This window comes from Eumetopias jubatus, unplaced genomic scaffold, assembly GCF_037043125.1.
Source record: "Eumetopias jubatus isolate StellerSeaLion01/CBP00866 unplaced genomic scaffold, mEumJub1_p1.0 scaffold_1, whole genome shotgun sequence".
NCBI classification, from domain to species: Eukaryota; Metazoa; Chordata; class Mammalia; order Carnivora; family Otariidae; genus Eumetopias; species Eumetopias jubatus.
In genome coordinates this window covers 106,380,745-106,399,648 of record NW_028274807.1, presented here as the reverse complement: position 1 = coordinate 106,399,648, position 18,904 = coordinate 106,380,745, and the positions used below count along the sequence as shown (strand labels likewise).

At 43.3% G+C, this 18,904-nt stretch overlaps 1 protein-coding gene across 2 annotated transcripts in view; it reads left to right on the top strand.

The window, feature by feature from the left end:
- The first annotated feature begins 17,938 nt into the window (after positions 1-17,938).
- Positions 17,939-18,904, top strand: part of KCNAB1 (potassium voltage-gated channel subfamily A regulatory beta subunit 1) — a 393,964-nt gene continuing 392,998 nt past the window's right edge. For both annotated transcript variants that reach the window (XM_028103061.2, XM_028103058.2), the window contains exon 1: positions 17,939-18,213. In XM_028103061.2, the coding sequence (XP_027958862.1) occupies positions 17,939-18,213 (275 nt within the window). The remainder of the gene's footprint in view (positions 18,214-18,904) is intronic.

The following is an 18,904-nucleotide window of genomic DNA, read 5'->3' as shown; positions in this document are numbered from 1 at the left end:
GCCCATAGCCTTACTGTCCTAAGACCTGGACGAGTGGGGCTCCCCATGCCATCCACTGCTCCTCTCTCCTCTGCCCCCATAGTCTCAAGGGCTTCTGTGCTTTGAAATATCTAAGGGACTTTGCAGTGAGGGTAGTTCCAGTTAAGGCCTGTGGTGCCATCTGAGGAGGGTGCTCTGAGCCTGGACCAGGTCTGGCATAGGCCCTGGTCTCCCTTTCTCCCCTTCAGGATGCTCTCTGGCTCAATGTACCCCCACTTCCCCGGGCATGGGGTTGACTAGCTGTTCAGGAGCTTCTGGACTCATGACAACAGGGTTGTTTCAGGGCTTTGTGGCAGGGCCCTGGTTCTAGAAGTATATCCTGGTGAGCATATAGCTTCTGTTGGCTAGTATGGTATTCCTCTTGTAGGAAGACATGAAACTGGGCTACCAGAATGGTGCTGACATGCGAATTCTGAGGCCTGAGAATTTAAAATCTCTAGCAAGTTTCCAGGGGATATTAATGCTTCTGGCCAGAGAACCACACTTTGAGAACCAGTGTGAAGCTGTATGTCTTGTGAGTGAACTGTGTTAAATTCTTTTCCATCCTTCAAGAACTTTCATTCTTCCATTCTGTGGTATTGCTAAAATGCCTAGCTCAAGAGCAATGCAGGTCTAAATTTCCTCCTTCAAATACTAGGCATTCACAGTGACATCGACTCGGGCATCACGCTCCGAAATGGTCCTCTGCAAATGCCTTACCTGACTGACCTGCCTGTTGATCACAGCTTTGTCAGTGCAGTGGCTTTCTCATCTGTGTGGGTCACAGGAACTTACATGTGATAGGCCATGTTTACTTGGCTTGAGGGTCAGAAAGGCAAATCTTTAGCTCTGGGACCACCTAACTCTTACTATGGCAGCATGCCACAGGAGTGGGTATGAGTGTGCCTTCCTTTATGTATTTTCCCAAATTTTCGATGAAGATGAGATGTCAAAAACTAAGATCTAATTAATGTTTGCTGGAGGAGGTAGCTTTTCAAAGGAAAATTGTGACATATTTGAGTGGGGTCTTTGCTTTGGCAGCTTGGATTTTGAAGAGGGGGTATGTTTGCGGCCAGGGTTTGTTTCTTTCTTTCTCTTTCTTTCTTTCTTTCTTTCTTTCTTTCTTTCTTTCTTTCTTTCTTTCTTTCTTTCTTTCTTTCTTTCTTTCTTTCTTTTTCTTTCTTTCTTTCTTTCTTTTTAGATTTTATTTATTTATTAGAGAGAGAGAGAGCATGAGCAGGGGGAGGGGCAGAGGAAGAGGGAGAGGGAAAAGCAGACTCCCTGCTGAGCTGGGTCTCCATCCCAGGACACTGAGATCATGACCCCAGCCAAAGGCAGATGCTTAACTGACCGAGCCACCCAGGAGCTCCATGGCCAGGGTTTCTGAATATCAGAGGCTAAAGTCACCCAAAGGTGACCAGCAGGTCAAATGACCTCTTAAGGGATTCAGGACTTTGCAAAGACATCTCTAGTCCCTATGATTGAAAGCAGCAGTCAACATTTACTAAATAGCAGGTTAGTGTCAAGTTCACTCCAAGATGTGGGTCCTATAAAATATGTAGTCCCCTGGGGCTAGCAATACAGTCTCGTCACCCCCCAACGCCTCCATAGAAGTTGCTAAGGAGCACTGATGAGCGGGGAGGGCTCAGACAGAGGTGCCAGCTAGGTGCTGCAGAAACTAGAGGAGAGATTTGTGTGTGTGGAAAACTGGAATGTAGTAAGGATTCCCACATTATCTTTGTCAAGTTAGTGTACTTAATGGGATTATCAGGGCTCAGGGACTTGCCCAAGATCCTACGGCTTGCATCACAGAGCCAGGATTTAAGTCAACGACACACTAATGGTATATGCAGTAAGGGATCTTCAGAACAGGTTTCTATGCAAAAATCACTTATCTACTAGCTATGCCCTGATAACTTAATCTCTCCCTGAACTCTTATAGAAAGTTGGGTGGTTTTTATAAACCAGGCTTTCTGTGAGGAAGAGAGAGACATGAAAGAGTGGCTAGCATGGTATTGGCTACATAGTAGATGCTAAAAAGCTTGGCTTCTTTCCTTCCCTTCTCTTCTCCCTCAAGGGACCTAAACCTAAGCTTCACTCTGAATTACCAGGAAATTTTCTTTTAAGCAAATTACTCTACCTTTTCAAGCCTCCATTTCCTCATTTACAAAATGGAGATTATAAAGTTGTTGTGGTATTTAAAGGGGAAAATGCATGTCAAGTGCTTAGCAGAACACAGCACACGGTCAGTGCTCAATGAATGCTAACTATAAATAATAATCCTAGAAACAGCAACATTTAAGAATCCAGGGTTGGAGTCAGAGGAACAGTGAGCCCTGTCATCGGCATGCCCTTTAAAGTTGAGTTGGGGGCGCCTGGGTGGCTCAGATGGTTAAGCAACTGCCTTCGGCTCAGGTCACGATCCCAGGGTCCTGGCTTCGAGCCCCGCATCTGGCTCCTTGCTCAGCGGGGAGCCTGCTTCTCCCTCTCCCTCTGCCTGCTTCTCTGCCTTCTTATGCTCTCTCTCTCTGTCGAATAAACAAATAGTAATAATAAAAAATCTTTAAAGTTGAGTTGGGTCAGGCCCGGGTCTAGGAGGAGCCCTGGAGGCCCCAAGAGGAAATGGGAGTCCTTTGTGTCATCCTGTTTTATACACTGTGCAGGCTGTGCAGCTCTTGCCAAGGAGATGGCAGGATTTTCTTTCAGATGAAACTGAATTTTGCCCAATCCTCAGAAGGAGTTTTTCCTCTGTTGCTGAGTTGAGCTTCCTAAGGGCTTCTTGTGGGAATGAAGAGAATGAAGTGCTTGACTCTTGGATAATAGCCTCTGGCTTAATAATTAGACATTCCAGGACTGCTTTGGCCAAAGTCAGTGACATTTTATTTTGACAATGGAAGAGTCTTCTATTTTCCTTTCTTCCCATCTAAGATTTTCCCCAAAGGCCACAATTAGAAATATTTTATGGTGGAAAGTTGGGAAAGGCCATCTTCCTATATATTCCAGACGAGGTGAGAAGTTTTCAATGTAAGGCAATATTATAACTCTTTTTCAGATTTTTATTCTATCTCCGCAACAGGGAACTGGCCCTGTGGAGTTTAAAAGAGACTGGGAGGGCTTGGGCCAGAGAGACCAGCCCAGTCATTAACTTGTCCTTGGCAAGTTACTGAAAACCTATAACCCTCAGTGTCCTAGTTTGGAAAATGGCACTCATAAACCCACGTTGCAGGATGGTTTGGAGCACAAAGGAACTAACATAAAGCTCACGGAGTGTGACCTGTGGTAAGCACTCAATACAGTTCAATAAACATTAGGTCCTTTCCTTTGCCTCCTCCACTGCTTTATAATTAGGCAACCATGGGCAAGTCTCTTAGACTCTCTTGGTATCAGTTCACCCATCTGTAAAATTAAGGGGCTTGGCCAGCTCAACACACACTACTGTTGCATGGGGCCTGAAGAGTCTATAAGTTGGTGATTCTTTACGTTATCATTCACTGACAAGCTGCTCCAACACTGGACGGAACCAGTTCCAAGGTGAAAGGTGGCGTAACCACAGGTGGCGGCTGGCCTATGCATCACAATGACCTTGAGCTAAGCTGAGGAAAGCTGAAAAGCAGAGGGGCCTCAGGATGGAAAACAGCCTGAACCCTTCAGGCAATTAGAAGAATCCAGGGAGGGTTAGCCCAAACCTGCTTGGTTTTCTGGATGATCAACCAATTCCAGGGCCAAGCTAGGCATTTCTGCCATGTCCAGACTGTTATATTACACAGCACTTTTTTGGTGAAAAGCAGCAAAAAGCCAGTAAAAACCAGGTGAAGTCCAGTAAAGACCAGCTAATGCACAAAAGAGAATTTATTATCTTATGAGAGGAGGAAGTCCAAAAGATAGATCCACGCATGGCTGGACAAGGGGCTCAAATGGTGCCTTCGGGGCTTTTTGTCTACATCTTTCAGCTCTTCTTGTCTGTTGTTTTGGAATGTTGGCCTTTTAGCTTTCCTCCTGCTTCTGATAGACTTTCCCTACCTGAGAGCCTAGTTGGACCCTGGCAAGCTTAGGCTTATAATCCAATAGAAAGAGACCTGCTCTCCTTGCCGTGTCTGTATTTCAAAACCCATGGAAGGGCTCTGATTGGATTTTGTTAGAGTATGTGCTCATTCCTTGGATGTGCACAGGGTAGCATGTCAATAGCATACCACAGTCCCCAGAATACATAGGCTTAAATGATGTGGCCACCAATATGAACAGGGGCCAGGTGGGCCTTGTGATTTACAGTCCAGTAATATCTATGTGGAACAGAGGAGTTGCTGTTTACCAACAAAAACAGGTGTGCCAGGCAAAAACAAACACAACCCGTGAGATCCCCAGTGAGCTGAATGGAAGTCCCAGTATTGGTTTCAGCCTCTTGTCCAGCCAGAGATGCACTGACCCTTCAGAGACCACTGAAAAACACAGCAGTATACCCCTGGGTTGGCCTCCAAGAACTTGATCTCTTTCTATCAGCATTTTCATGCATCTTACACATCATTGTCTATCACATGTCTTTCTAGTGCCGATTCCCTCACTCCCGTTGTGCTCCCTGCCTGCCTGAAAAACCCCAACTGTGGGTCAGCCAAGCCATCCCATTTCTCTGTGCTTATGCCTGGACTGCTGAGCCCTCCAGGAGATAATCACAGGCCTGCACTGATAAGGGCCATGATAAATTCATGGCTCCCAACCTCAGGCAGGCCCCGTTCCTAGACTGCAATTTCACCCCTCCTGTGCAGTGACCATTTCAAACATTCTCCACTGGCTGGTTATGTGTTGTTTCTCCTGTGGATAGATTCTCCACCTATGTCTTTTCTGTCACTGATTTGTCTGACCTTAACAGAGAACATCACCTGACTCTTAGCCCTCTGGCTTCATGTTGGGTTTTGTCAAGGGAGGCATCAGTAGAAGAACCAGAGGGAAAGAGAACAGAAAAGTTGGGTTCTCTGTTTCCCTGTTTCCCTGTTTCTTCTTGGCCTCACCATGGGTCTGACTAATGTCTCTGTTGGGCAATTAATTCCCCTTTCATGGCTCCCACTCTCAAGGGCTCCCTTCCCTTTTCTTGCCCATTGTTGCTAGTTCCTGGGTGCCTCACCCTCCCTTATTTGTTCCCCTGACCCAGCCCACATCTGTCTGACTTGCCCCATAATTAATTCTCTTTAGTTCAACCCCTTGAGTGTGCTGTTTCCTGCTGAAGAGTGACTATGTACATTTACTCTCCTCAAACACATGTCCTCTCCAATGATTCCTTCATCCCCAGCAGTGAACCCTTCACTCTTACTTCACAGAGAGAATAGAGGCCACCAGAAGGGAACCTCCTCCCCTTCTTCCATTGAGCCTAAAACCTTCCTGTATCTGCTTCCATCCTCCTCCCACCATTTCTCCTGTTATACTAACAGATTATCCAGCCCCTGCCTGAGACCACTTTGTCTACTTGTGCTCTGGATTCCATGATCCCATCTTCCTGGGGACCTTGTTCTGTCTCTTGTTTCTCTCTATAATCTCTAGCCTGTCCCTCACACTGGGTTCTCCTTCCTGGCAGCAGTCAAAGAAAAAGAAAAATCTTCTTTTTCTTTTTCTTTTTATTTATTTACTTGGGAGAAAGAAAGAGAGTGAGCGAGCAAGGGCATGGGCAGTGGGGGAGGGGCTGAGGGAAAGGGAGAGAGAGAATCTCAAGCAGACTCCACGCTGAGTGTGGAGTCCACCGCAGGGCTCAGTCTCATGACCCGGACATCATGACCTGAGCTGAAACCAACAGTCTGATTCTTAACTGACTGAACCACCCAGGTGCCCCAAGGCTTTCCCATCTTTAAAATGCCCCCTCAACACCTCCTTCTCTTTAGCCACCATATATTTCTCTTCCACACCACAGCAATCTTCTGAAAAAGATTGTCTGCCATCTCCACAGCCTCACCTCCCATTTTCTGAGGATGGCCTCTAGCCCTTAATGGGTGACCTCTCTGTTTAAAGGATCACACCATCCTTTGCTGAATCTGGCTTTTTATTTTTAGTAGGAATTTAATTGTTTCTCTTTTTCCCTAAAAAATTATGTTTAAGAGAGAAAACGGGTTATGAGTCTGAAAAGTTTGTCAAACATTGTTAGTGCCAGCACTCCACACTTACTTTTCAGCTATAACTCACAAAAGAAATCCTTGAGAAAACGTGTATGTACTTCAGAGCTATGGTCAGCACTGGGCATCAGGACATGGGGAGGCATGGATCAGGTTCTGTGAGGCAGGAAGCAAAAACTATGGCCAAAAGAGGAACTCAAAGCCCAGAGTGGGTCTCAGGGATTGAGGCAAAGTACATTCACACATGGTTTTCACTTGTAGATGGCAGAGTCTGTGGTGCTTTATGAGAGGTTAGTTGCTTTGCCTTGAATTTAATCTTTATCTTCCCTCTACCTCCACCTGGGAACATCTGCATTAATCCTCCCATTTATCAGAAGGAAGTTGTATAGAAAGCATATTCTTTAACAGACATCCAGCTCATGTTTAAAGAACAGCTACTCAATAATCAAAGAGAACATGGATTTTAGAATCAGACAGGTGTGGGTGATCATAGAAATGTTATTAAACCTCTCTAGGTCTCTGTTTCTTCTGTACTACTCAAAATGTATGCATTCTCCACGCTGTTCGACCTCTTCATACACACAGTCCCCCAATATGTGCAAGTTAGTGCTTATCAAACTTCAATATGCATTTGAATCACTTGTGGGATCTTATTAAAATGCAGGTCCTGAGTCAGGAGGTCTGGAGTAATTCTGCATTTCTAAGTTCTCAGGTGCTGCCCATACTGCTGATCCTTGGACCATACTTTGAGTAGCAAAAGCCTCTCGGAGCATTGATCACATGAGTAGGAAAAAAGAAAAGGAGTCACCATCTCTTATAGCAATGAAAGTTTCACAGTGTCCCTTAGCCTTTTTCAAGACCCCTTATAGGGATGATGGAAGTGCTTTGAGTGGCTCTGGACATCTGTAGCCCCGTAGACGGTCAGAACTCCTCCTGTCACTTCAGTGTTGGTGTGGCCTTGTCTGCTGGCCCCACTGGTCCTGTCCGCTGCATTCTCCCGATTCATGTCCTAGCTAGCCAGAGCATCTTAGCAGGCACTTCAGGCACCTCAGATATTTGTGGGGGAACTTCTCTGTTTTCAGTCTCCCCTCCATGAACTAGCCTGTGTAGACCAGTTCCTAAATTAGGTCCAGACATTGTGGAAGAAAGAGCTCCCTGCTGATATGCCTTAAACTTCCTGTGTACTGGGCAATAATAGTATAAATCAGCTTTTGGACACCGAGAAAAATTGGGCCCCAAAAAGTATTGGGCCCAACTCTTCCATGTGTATTTATTACAGTCAAATAAAACATGTATGCTCTGAAACACTTTAAAAACACTCTAGGTGTTAAAATGTAAATAATATAACAATAAATGACAAGCCGTTATAATGTCCATAGTTTTATTGAGCACTTACTATGCCCCAGGTGCTGTATATCTATTGCCTGTAACCTTCATATAAACGTCATAATCTGTATTTCCTTCTTGTGCTAATGGGATACCGGAACTCGGAGAGGTTGAACAACTTCCCCACAGCTTGGATCTGCCACCTCAGTCTCAGGGGAAAGCTCGTTAAATGACTTTCGCTTTTCCAGACTTAAGTGATCTCTCATGCTCACTTTTCATTTGACAACCACAACCTTACATACATGTCTTGTTTTACTTCTGCCACTTACTTTCATATTCGTAATATTTGTGGATTTTATTAATGAGGCTCCCTTGACTTGAAGCAATGTGATCGTCACAAATGGGAAATATTGGTGAGGGGCTTCTTCAAAATATTTCATTGAGTTTCATCTTACACAAATGGTCTTCCTAAGGGTCCAGAATGGTAGAAATGGAGTCACTTTTTCTACCAGGTAGTGAGGCAATATCCGTCCGTCTATGAAGGGTGTGAATTATTTGCATTTCCAATGTAGGGCTGAAGGAATACTTGCGTTCATACCAAACCGAACACTAAGAATCCTGGTGTGTTGTTTCTATTGTGAGTGACTGAATTGTGGTCAGCCCCGAGGATGGGAATCAAGGCAAGGAGACCTAAACAGGAACTCAACCAAAACAGAGGACCACAGGGGAAGGGAAGGAAAAATAACATAAGATGAAATCAGAGAGGGAGACAAACCATAAGAGACTCTTAACTTTAGGGAACAAACTGAGGGTTGCTGGAGGGGAGGTGGGGGGGATGGGGTAACTGGGTGATGGGCATTGGGGAGGGCATGTGATGTAATGAGCACTGGGTGTTGTATGCAACTGATGAATCACTAAATTCTACCCCTGAAACTAAAAGAAAAAAAAATCATCACAGCAGCAATACTCCCACAAGGGAGGAGTGACTTAAATACTGGGCTCTCCAAATAGTTTTTATGAGCTGGAAGCCCCTTTGTGTGTGTGGGGTCATCTTTCAAGTTTTAAAGAAACAAGTTTGAGTAAATTACAGCAATACTGGGCAATGGCTGAAACAGGTCACTTTGGTCTAACAAAGATCACAGAATGTCATTGATTCTGGTCACCTAACCATTATCAGATCTTGCCTACTTTTAAAAACAAGAAAATAATTACCTCCCATTTTGCTCTCTACTTTTCCTCTTTGGGATTATGCTCAGTCTTTCTTCTCCTTTAGTGGGAAGGAGATGGAGAACATGTAGATGATTTCTACATCTCTAGATCCTGTAGAGGCTGGTAAAGGCTCATACAGAATAGCCTTTTTTTCCTTGCAGTTTCCTTAAAGCAGTGATTGCAGAGATGGTATAGCCTTTAGCACACTTTTCATTGATAGCTTTGATGTGTTTTCTCTGTTTGCCAAATACTTTATTTTCAGAGAGAGTTGCTCTATGCTTTATAAATAGCAATGTTCTCAAATCTATAAAAAGGAACTATATTTTCTTTCAATGATGATGTCCTAAAAGAAATGTGTAGCATATTAAAGTAGCAGAAATGCTGTAGGAATACAAAATGACTCCCTATCCAGTGTTAAGTATTTGAAAGGTAATAAAGATGACCAACACTAATTCGTGATTAGCAATTTAACAGAAAGGAAGAAACCAACCCTGCAACAGGCAGATAAAGAAAAACCCCAAAACTTCAGTGAGCAAACAGCCAGTGTGTGCTTATTAATATCATAAAGTGAGAGTGACAGGAATGGACCTCTTAAGAGGTTCAGTGCACAGAAAGTTTGGTCCTGGATTGCATCCGCATTACTGGTGACACACAGCATCTGGCTTTGGGTCTTTTGAAGGTGCTGAAAGTAGAGCAAGTCACACAGTCATGCGAGCTTTCTGGGACTGCATCTCCTCCTCTAAGGGTGGAGACTGTGATGAAAATACATGGGACAACGAATCAAATCTGTCACTACATAGGTATTGGTTGTGATAAATGTCATTGTTATTCTTGACGGGAAGTAGGGGCGCTCATTTGGAAAAGGCTCTGGTTCAAAGTTCTCCCTGTTGAGACTTGGTGGTTAGCACCCTCCCGCGCGTTCCTCTGTGCCCTGCCCGTCACAGCCTATGTGTGTGGCCCTGCCTGTGTGCTGATGCATGTGTTTCACTTCCCTGGGAATGGCCTGGTGGGTTCTACCCAGTTCTCCCAAGTTCAGAGGACAAAGAGGACACTGAAACGATAAAAGGATGGCTCGTCTTAAGATGAGAATTGACATCAAAAACTAACGATGTACTGCATGGTGACTAACATAACATAATAAAATAAAATTTAAAAAAAGAGAGAGAATTGAGAGCAATTAAAAATTTTCAAATCCGTGGCAAGAATACAGACACATCCCTCATTCCTCAGTGTCTAGCTCACAAAATCTTCATTTCCATTGAGAACAGAGCAAAAATGCTGCCAATTCAAGATAGTCACTTTTGGACGGCAGCTCAGTTGGGTTCAGATTGTCTCCTTACCTCCCTTCTTGGGGTAACCTAAGTTTCGAGGGCCCTTCCATCTTATCTTGACCATGGGAGGAGTGTCTGGTGCCTGTACCATCATCATCCTGGTCCTGGTCCTGACAGGCCTGCTCTTCGGGTCCCCTGCGGTGAGACTCCTTCCCTCACAATGGGGTCCACAGCAGGGCCCTTTGCATTTCCTCTGTCTTGACCCCGGCTCTCCTGGCTGCTGGCTTCCGTCAGTCATGTCTGCGTGCCTTACGTGCCTTACGTGGGAGGGACCACGGCTACAGAAACCTTGAGATTGCTGTTCTACATCATGCTGGGGGTATGTGTGGGATGGTTATACATCCTGTTCGGAGGGACATTGCCATGGTTGCCTCTTGTTTCTATGTGATTGTTACTAACAATACTGTCTTCACTGCCTAAAGTGTCCCAGTCTCATAGGACTGGGGAAGGCACCCCTCCAGGCCCCCACGGCCAAACGCCTCCCTCATTCATTGTCTCCCTCCCGCTCAGGTGTCTTCTTGCACACAGAGCAAGTAGGACCGGCACCTCAACCCTCATCAAGTCTGCTCCAATACTCCCATCATCGGGCCTCCCGTTCGTTTTTGGCCTGAGGGAAGGGAGAGGAGGAAAGAGGAGGAAAAGGACACTTAGGCAGTCAAATATGCCTCCCCTCTTCCGGACGACGTTCTAAGCTTTCTCTCTTATTATTTAAATGGGATTTTCTAGAAATATTATTAAATGGAATTTTCTAGAAATAAAGCAAAACAAAACCTTTTTTAAGGTTCCTGGCCCTGTCATGGTCCTTCAAGAACTGATGTCAGTGGTGAAGGGGAAAGATGGTAGGAAGGATGCTGACGGTGTGCCTGAAAGGTGGGACCTCAAAGGTGCAAAGGAGAGGGACTAAGAGCAGGTGAAAGGGGGCAGGACCTATAGTAAAGGGAGCGGATTGTCCAAGTCAGTAGTAAACTTCTCATAACAGTGTGTCCCCACTAATTCAGCTGATAGGGATGAGAAGAGTAGGAAAGGAGGCTCTCCCTGCAGGCTGTAGGGGTCAGAGGAGGCTTTATGACTGCCTGGAATGTCAGTGCGGAAATTGGGAAATGGGTGGGCAGAAAGCTTTACTGATAGGGAGAAAGGGAAAGGAGTGATGCAAATGTGGTGGTGTGAAGCAACAGACACTTTAGGGGAACTGGGTGGGGGGGCGGGTAAGCAATCTAGTCGGAACACATCCTTTGTGCAGCGAGGCAACTACACATGACATTGAAAAGGTGGACTGGAGATAGATGGTGATTGGCCTTTAAGATCAATTTGATGAGTTTCAACTTTATTTTCTGGCATAAAGAAAATACTGAAGGGCTTTGAGCAAGAGAGAGATACAATTAGAGCAGGTTTCTCTTGCCCCTCCCTCTGTTTGTTTGTTTTTCTGTTTTGGGAAACTTACCTGTCACGTGTGTGTGTGTGTGTGTGTGTGTGTGTGTGTAGACTGGCTAAAACTTTAGAATGATTAGAGAAAGAAAGACCAGATAAGTATTTTTTTATTACGTCATGTTAGTCACCATACATTGTATCATTAGTTTTTGATGTAGTGTTCCATGATTCATTGTTTGTGTATAACACCTAATGCTCCATTCAATACGTGCCCTCTTTAATACCCATCACCAGGCTAACCCATCCCCCCACCCCCTCCCCTCTAAAACCCTCAGTTTGTTTCTCAGAGTCCATAGTCTCTCATGGTTTGTCTCCCTCTCCGAATTCCCCCCCTTCATTTTTTCCTTCCTACTATCTTCTTCTTCTTTTTTTTTTTTAACATATAATGTATTATTTGTTTCAGAGGTACAGGTCTGTGATTCAACAGTCTTACACACTTACCAGATAAGTATTTTTAAGTCAGCGCTTAGAACTATGCTCAGTGAGGTAAGGGACAATAAGCTGGCCGTGAATGAAAAGTTAAGAAATCTCATCAGAGTCATATAGAAAATAACCAAATGAAAATTTTAGAACTGGATAATGTATTATCTGAAATTAAAGAGTTACAGGATGCACTTAGCATAGAAATGAAAAAGTGAGCTTAAGGAGTTATCGATTAAACCATCCAATCCAAAGAAGAGGGGAACAAGAGTGAAAAAAATGCACAGAACCTCAGGGACACGATGAACAATTTCAAAAGGTCTAATACACGTGTTATTGCTGCTCCAGAGAAGGGGAGAGACACTTTGTAGAAACAATGGGCAAAACGATCTTAAATTTGGTGAAAGACAGAAGTTTATAGATTCAAGAAGCTCATCAAACCCATGCAGTATAAGGACAAAGGAAACTGGAGCACATATAGTCACACTGACCAGAACCAAGGAGAAAGAAAATATGGAAAATGGCTAGCAAAATCCAACACCCTGCAGACAAGGGAAAATGACGACCACTGACTTCTCATCAGGAAATATAGAGGCCAGAAAACAAGGCAAGAACATTTTTAAAGTGATGGAAGATGAAAAAACTCAGGATGGATACCTTTTAAGAAGGAAGGTGAAATAAGGTATTTTCAGATAAAAGAGAATTTCTTGGTAGCAGACCTAGAAGAACTGTTCAGGGAAGTTCTGACTGTAGGAAATGAAAGTAAATGGAAACCTGGATCTTCAGGAAGAAGCCAAGGGCATAAAAAAAAGGTGAACATGTGAGTAAATACAAAAACTATGCCCACTTGCGCCCAGCAAACTCTATTCTCCTGCATCTGCTCAGTCTAAGCAAGGAGCACAAGACAAAATTCTTCCCATCATTCTTTTTTTTTTTTTTTTTAGGATCTGTTTATTTATGGGGGGGCAGAGGGACAGAGAGAATCTCAAGCAGACTCCCTGCTGAGTGGGGAGCCCAACATGGGGCTATGTCTCATGACTCTGAGATCACGACCTGAACCCTGAACGGAAATCAAGAGTTGGAGGCTTAACGGACTGAGCCACCCAGGTGCCCCTCCCATCACTCTTTTATACTGCTTTCCTGCCACCAACCCACCAGGAAATTCTGTTCTTCTCATCTTCAAAATATGTACACAGAGTCTTATGACTTTATAACCGCCACTATTCACTCAGTGTATTCACCCCGCAACACTGCCGTCATCTCATCTCATTGCAAAAACCTCCTAATCGCCCTCTGTCTGCTTCCCCGACTCCCTACAGTCTGTTCTAGCAAAGCAGCTAGAGTGATCCTCTTCATACATAAATCTGTGTGTATCACTTCCAGTCATCTTCTTCTGTAAGCTCTCCATCTCAGAGATGCTACTGGATGGATCATTAACATATCATTGTTAAAGGACACTTCATTGTGATTTTTTGTATATACCCAAGAAGACATTTAAAGAACTGAATAATTTTTACTCTAATTTAAAAAACCCCTTTCATTTCCATTAACTTGTTTATATGAACAAAGTTCTCAGAACATGTCTTCAAAAATGGGGGAAAAAAAGAGAATAGAATTGATATTGAATCTTATCTCATTCTACCAATGAAGAATATTACTTTATGGATACTTGACCTAATTCAGAAAAAAAAAATTCAACCCCATCCGTGTCATTAAAAGACATGTTTTCAATAAAATTTTACTTCTCATGTTAAGCAATAATTTTTCAAAATTTAGAAATCTAATTTTGATCAGCTATGTCCAACAATAGTTATCATGATAACTCAATCCCTAGGACATTTTATAACACTTAGAGTCTTATGGATATAGAAAATAAAAATTTTAATATTTTTATTTATATTCATGTTTTTCTTCCAGAGAATTATTTGATAAGGTCATCTGTAAAATATTTTCAAGCATACAAATATTTTACATCAGAATAAAATTCTGGGTGAGAAAATGTACTAGAAAAACAAGTTCAGGAAGAAAAAGGAAGAATGTAGAATTTCCAACTGCTAAAGAAGAGTGTGTTCATGAATTTTTTAAAAGGACGATGATAGATATCAAATAGCCATGGGATTTAAATTCCATTGGATACATTTGAGATAGTGATGTAAACACTTTATTTTTAAAGCTGCCATACTTACGGTATGCTGGACATGGCATCTTTGGCCACTATTTAACTTTATGATGACAATTGTTATACATTTAAAAATGTTTAAGATGATAGTTTTTCAAAATTTTAAAAGGGAAACATAAGCAGAAAGTTTGAATCCTAGTGCTGTAATAGTATCTAACCTGGAGAATAAGTATTAATACTTATTAAATGTTAATATATGCCAGACACAGTATTTCACACATATTTTGTGAAATATTTATCATAAGGGTATGAGTAATGTCCTGGTTACTATTACTGCACAATAAATAACCCCAAACTTAATGGTGGTAGTAAAGCAATCATTTTATTTATCTCACAATTTTGTGGGCTAGGAATTTGGGAAGGGCTTGGGTGGGCCGTTCTCACATGGGGTGTCCTATACAGTTGCAATCAGGTGTTGGCTGGGACTGCAGTCACCTGAAGGACCGACTGTGTGTGGATGCTCAAGTTGGCTTGCTCACCAAGTCGGTAGTTGATGTTGGCTGTTATCTGGGAGCTCAGTGGGCGCTACTGATCAGAGCACCTCTGTGTGACTCTCATCACCATGATGAGAGTGAGATGGCGCCATGATGGCGGTGAGACTGATCTCAAGGCAGTCAGATTCCTTATAAGGCAGCTGCTTTCCCTGAGATGAATATCCCAATGGTGGTAGGTGAAAGCCATATGGCTTTCTGATGTAGCATCACTTCCACTATATTCTACTGATCAAAGCAGTCACAAGCCCACCCAGAGTCAGCGGAAGGAAAATAGACCCCACCCGTCAATGAAAGGGGTGTCAAAGAATTTGAGAGCCATGCATTTATTTTTCTTATTAATTTTAAATACTGCTATTTCTGTAGCATTTTGTTTCTAATATTATTTCATGTGCCCTTTTTTTTTCTAAGTCAAGACTTTTTTCTTCATTTTATCTGAGGTTTATCTTCTTTTTGTCTTTTTATTTTATTTTGTTATTTTTTTTTTCTTTTGCGCCCCTGGAGTTCCATCCTCTTCCTTTCCTGAGTGCCTGTGGACAACGAGCTTTAGCTTGTGCCCAGGCTGGGCATGATTTTCCCTTCCTGACTCAGCCCTACTTTCTTCTTGCCTCCCTCCCTCCCTCCCTTCCTCTCTCCCTCCCTCCCTCCCTCAAAAACTTCTATGTTACCCGGCTTCAGAATATTTTACTTGAGAAAGGCCTTTTGGGGGAAGGACTGGGGAAATCACTATGGTATACACTTACTGTTGTACTGTAGTATCCTTCCTTAAGTTACCTGGCTTCTTCTTTTTTTTCATTAGCATGTGAATTTTTCCTAGCTCAATACGGTAAGGTTCAGCCTTGTTCATTCTCCTTCAGTATTGTATAGTGCTTAGTCTCTGTTGGGGACTTCCTAGGTAGAAATTAAAAAATTATAATGACTCAATAAAAGAATGAATCCAAGATTTGTATAGATATAGATATATACACACACATTGGTTAAAAAAATATAGTGAGATTGCATTAAAAAAATTATTTCTCTCACCCAAACACCCTACCCCTGGCAACCACCGATCTGATCTCTGTATCTGTGAGCTTTCTTTTCTTTTCTTTTTCTTCTCTATTTTTAGGTTCCACATATAAGAGAGATCATGTGGTATTTGTCTTTCTCTGTCTGACTTATTTCACTTAGCATAATGCTCTCAGTGTCCATCCATGTTGTCACAAATTACAAGCTTTCTTTCTTTTTTATGGCTGAATAGTATTCTTTTGCATATGTGTCTGTGTATGTGTATAAGCACAATTTCTTTATCCATTCATCCACTGGTGGACACTTAGTTTATTTCCTAAAAAATATTAAAAGTAGAACTATCATACGACCTAGTAATTCCACTTCTGGGTATTAATTCAAAGAAAACAAAAACAGGAACTTGAAAAGATATGTTCATTGCAGCATTATTTAAAATAGCCAAGATATGGAAACAACCTACATGTCCATTGATGGATGAATGGACAAAGAAATTGTGGTGTGTATAGACAATGCAGTATTATTCAACCATAACAAAGAATGAGGGCTATGTTTTTAAAACTGCCACAAGTAGATAATTATTTCTCTTTATAGATGAGGAAGGTAAAAACATAGTGAGGTTAAGTAATTTGCCTGAGATCATATTGCTGGTAAGTGATGGAGTTAGGATTCAAACCCAAGCGGTCTGACTTTAGAGCAGAGCTCCTAAACACAACAGCACTGCCTCCTAAGAAAGGCATGCCAGGGGAGTTGTGAGACCCCTTTGGCTGGATGAACATAGCTCCCCTCCCCAGTTCTACTCCAGAGCCTCCTATGGACACATGACCAACAATATCAAACTAGGGAGGCTGTCCTCAGAGTCCACACTTGGAGAAGTCTGTTGCTGTGGATACTGTTGTTGTTAGAGCTCTTTGATAACTCAAGGGATGAGGGGCAGGGAGAGGAATTGGGGAGGCTGCCGCTGCTGGTGCTCCACGTTCCTCAGCCTCCTCCATGTCGGGTGGAGCCGACCCTGGTACTTGCTGGCAGCTGCCCCCTTGCCCTTTGCTCCATGTTTCAGGTGACACATTGCTTTGTGGTCATAGTTCTAATCCTAATTACTCTAAACAGTTTTACATAAATATGGGAGAGTCCGCGTGGTGTGATTTGCTGTCCCCTCATTCTTGGCTTTGATTAATTAGTAGCCCTAGGGATCCTCAAAGGCATCTATATGATTTCCAGAAGAGTTAACTTTTTAAGAAGAACCTTGTCTTTCCTACTTTCTCTCCTGTCATTCTCAGAGGCCATAAAATTTCACTATTCCTCTCAGATTTTTAATTTATGGTCTTGCATGGATAGAGAAATTCACAAACTTTCTCAAGTTCTTCACATGCAGCCGACACTGCGGCAGTTGCTAGAGGGACTGATGTTGGTTGGTGGATGCCTGGGTTTAATGGGTCATCAAACAACTTTATGGTAAACACCTACATGGGCACTAACATCATCATCCCTTGAGTTAGGACAGATCGGTGGGCATGTGTGGGTCAGTCCCATGGGGCTTAAGCACAAGGGCCATTAACTGAACTTTCTTTCCTTCTTTCTTTTCTTCTTCAGGGCTGGTGTTCACGGGCCCTGGGCACAGACATCCCCACATCCACATCTGCACACACAGGTTCTTAACACTTTCTTTCAGTCTAATAGTTTTGGCACTCCAACTTCAGCCTCGGTCTCCTCAATTGTAAAGTGCTTCTCAGGCCTTCTATCCTTCAGAGGTTCTGAGAGGGTCAGTTACTGAAGCAGTCATGGTGGGCTTAACATTCTTCTTTGGGAATGAAAGAATGTTTGATGTATGTTACATGGTTCCCTGACATTCAAAAAGTCTCCCTCTCCCAGAGGATTATGAAATAAGTTAAACATTATTTTAAGGCTTACACAAAAGGAATGATCCCCGCCCCCCCCCCCCCCGCATTGACATTGTTAAGCTTATTTGAAGAAATTCACATCAAACTCTTAAAACTCTAAAGGGACTCTAATTAAGAATGGCTAATGAACCTCTAGGTGTCATTTTTTAAAAATATAACTCTAACATGATGACCAAATATAATTTACCAACCTTAATGATCTAAGGTTCAGATTTTTTTACATGAATTCAATCCAAGCTTCCAAGAAGAAATAGCACCACATACTTCAACATTCCAAAATTGTTAGGTTTTTTTAAAATTCCCATGTTGGAAGATATCACAGGTAGTGACCTCCTTAGCGCTTCCTCAGGAAAGTTAGAGATAACCTTTCCTCCCCAGCCACAGACCTGGCTCAATTACAGGTCTGTGGCAGGATAAGGTTAAGGGGATGGAGGGAGGACAGGGAAGAGGAGGGAGACAGAAGCAGAAAAATCAATTCAAATTACTTGGATGACAGTGACTTAGAGTCTCCTCTGATAGACAGACACGAACCGCCAGGATGCTGGCCGCCCGCACCGGAGCGGCGGGGAGTCAGACAGCAGAAGAGCACGCCAAGTTAAGGAAACAGTCTGGGCTTTCCATAGGGGGCAAAGACAAATCTCCCAAGAAAGCCCCTGAAAATGGGAAAGACAGCAGCCTCAGCCCCTCGGGGCAAAGCCAGCTCAGGGCGCGGCAACTGGCTCTGGTGCGCGAGGTGGAGATGAACTGGTACCTCAAACTGTACGAGCTGTCGGGCGAGCACACGAGCGCCTGCACCACCGGCATGCCCCACAGGTAAGCCTCCGACCCCCGCAGCGCCGGCTTTGCCAGCCGCCACTCGTCAGAGCCCGTGCGAGGTCTCTTGCTTTGTCCGCGCTGCTGGCGATCTCAGCAGCTCTCATTGTTTTGTGGATGATTGACCCTTCAGAAGGTGTAACCCCAAAGAGCAGGAACTTGGTGAAAATGGCAAATAATGCTCCCGGGATGGGGATTCAGAACTGCCCCCCAACCCCCGCTCTGCCCCACGAAGGAGGCTGTAGGCGCTCCAGAGCTGACAGGTACAAGGAGTGTGGCATTCAGATTTGTCTTAAGTGAAAATCAGAGGAGTTGGAAGATTGCAGGAAAGGCCCCTTTCCAAAACAGCAACAAAAAAAAAGACTTGGCCATCTGTTCCCCCCCCCCCGCTTCCTTTACCTTGAAAACTTAGGCGTGAAGGAGGGAAATGTGTTTTGCTTGTTTGAAGAGTGGACAGCTGAATGGTGTGAATTTGTTGAATGAGAGCTTAGTCTGGCAGTGGGGGTGTGAGCCCCTTGTCTGAGTAAGGAAGACATTATCAGGAGAAAATGGCACATTTAAAAGAAAATAGGTAAAAAAAAAAAAAAAGAAAATAGGTAAGTGCAAGACAAAGCTCTGTAGATTTAATTTCTGTTCTTTTCTCACACTCAGCTTCAAATAATGCAGAGCAGAAAGAGTTCACAAATCTGTG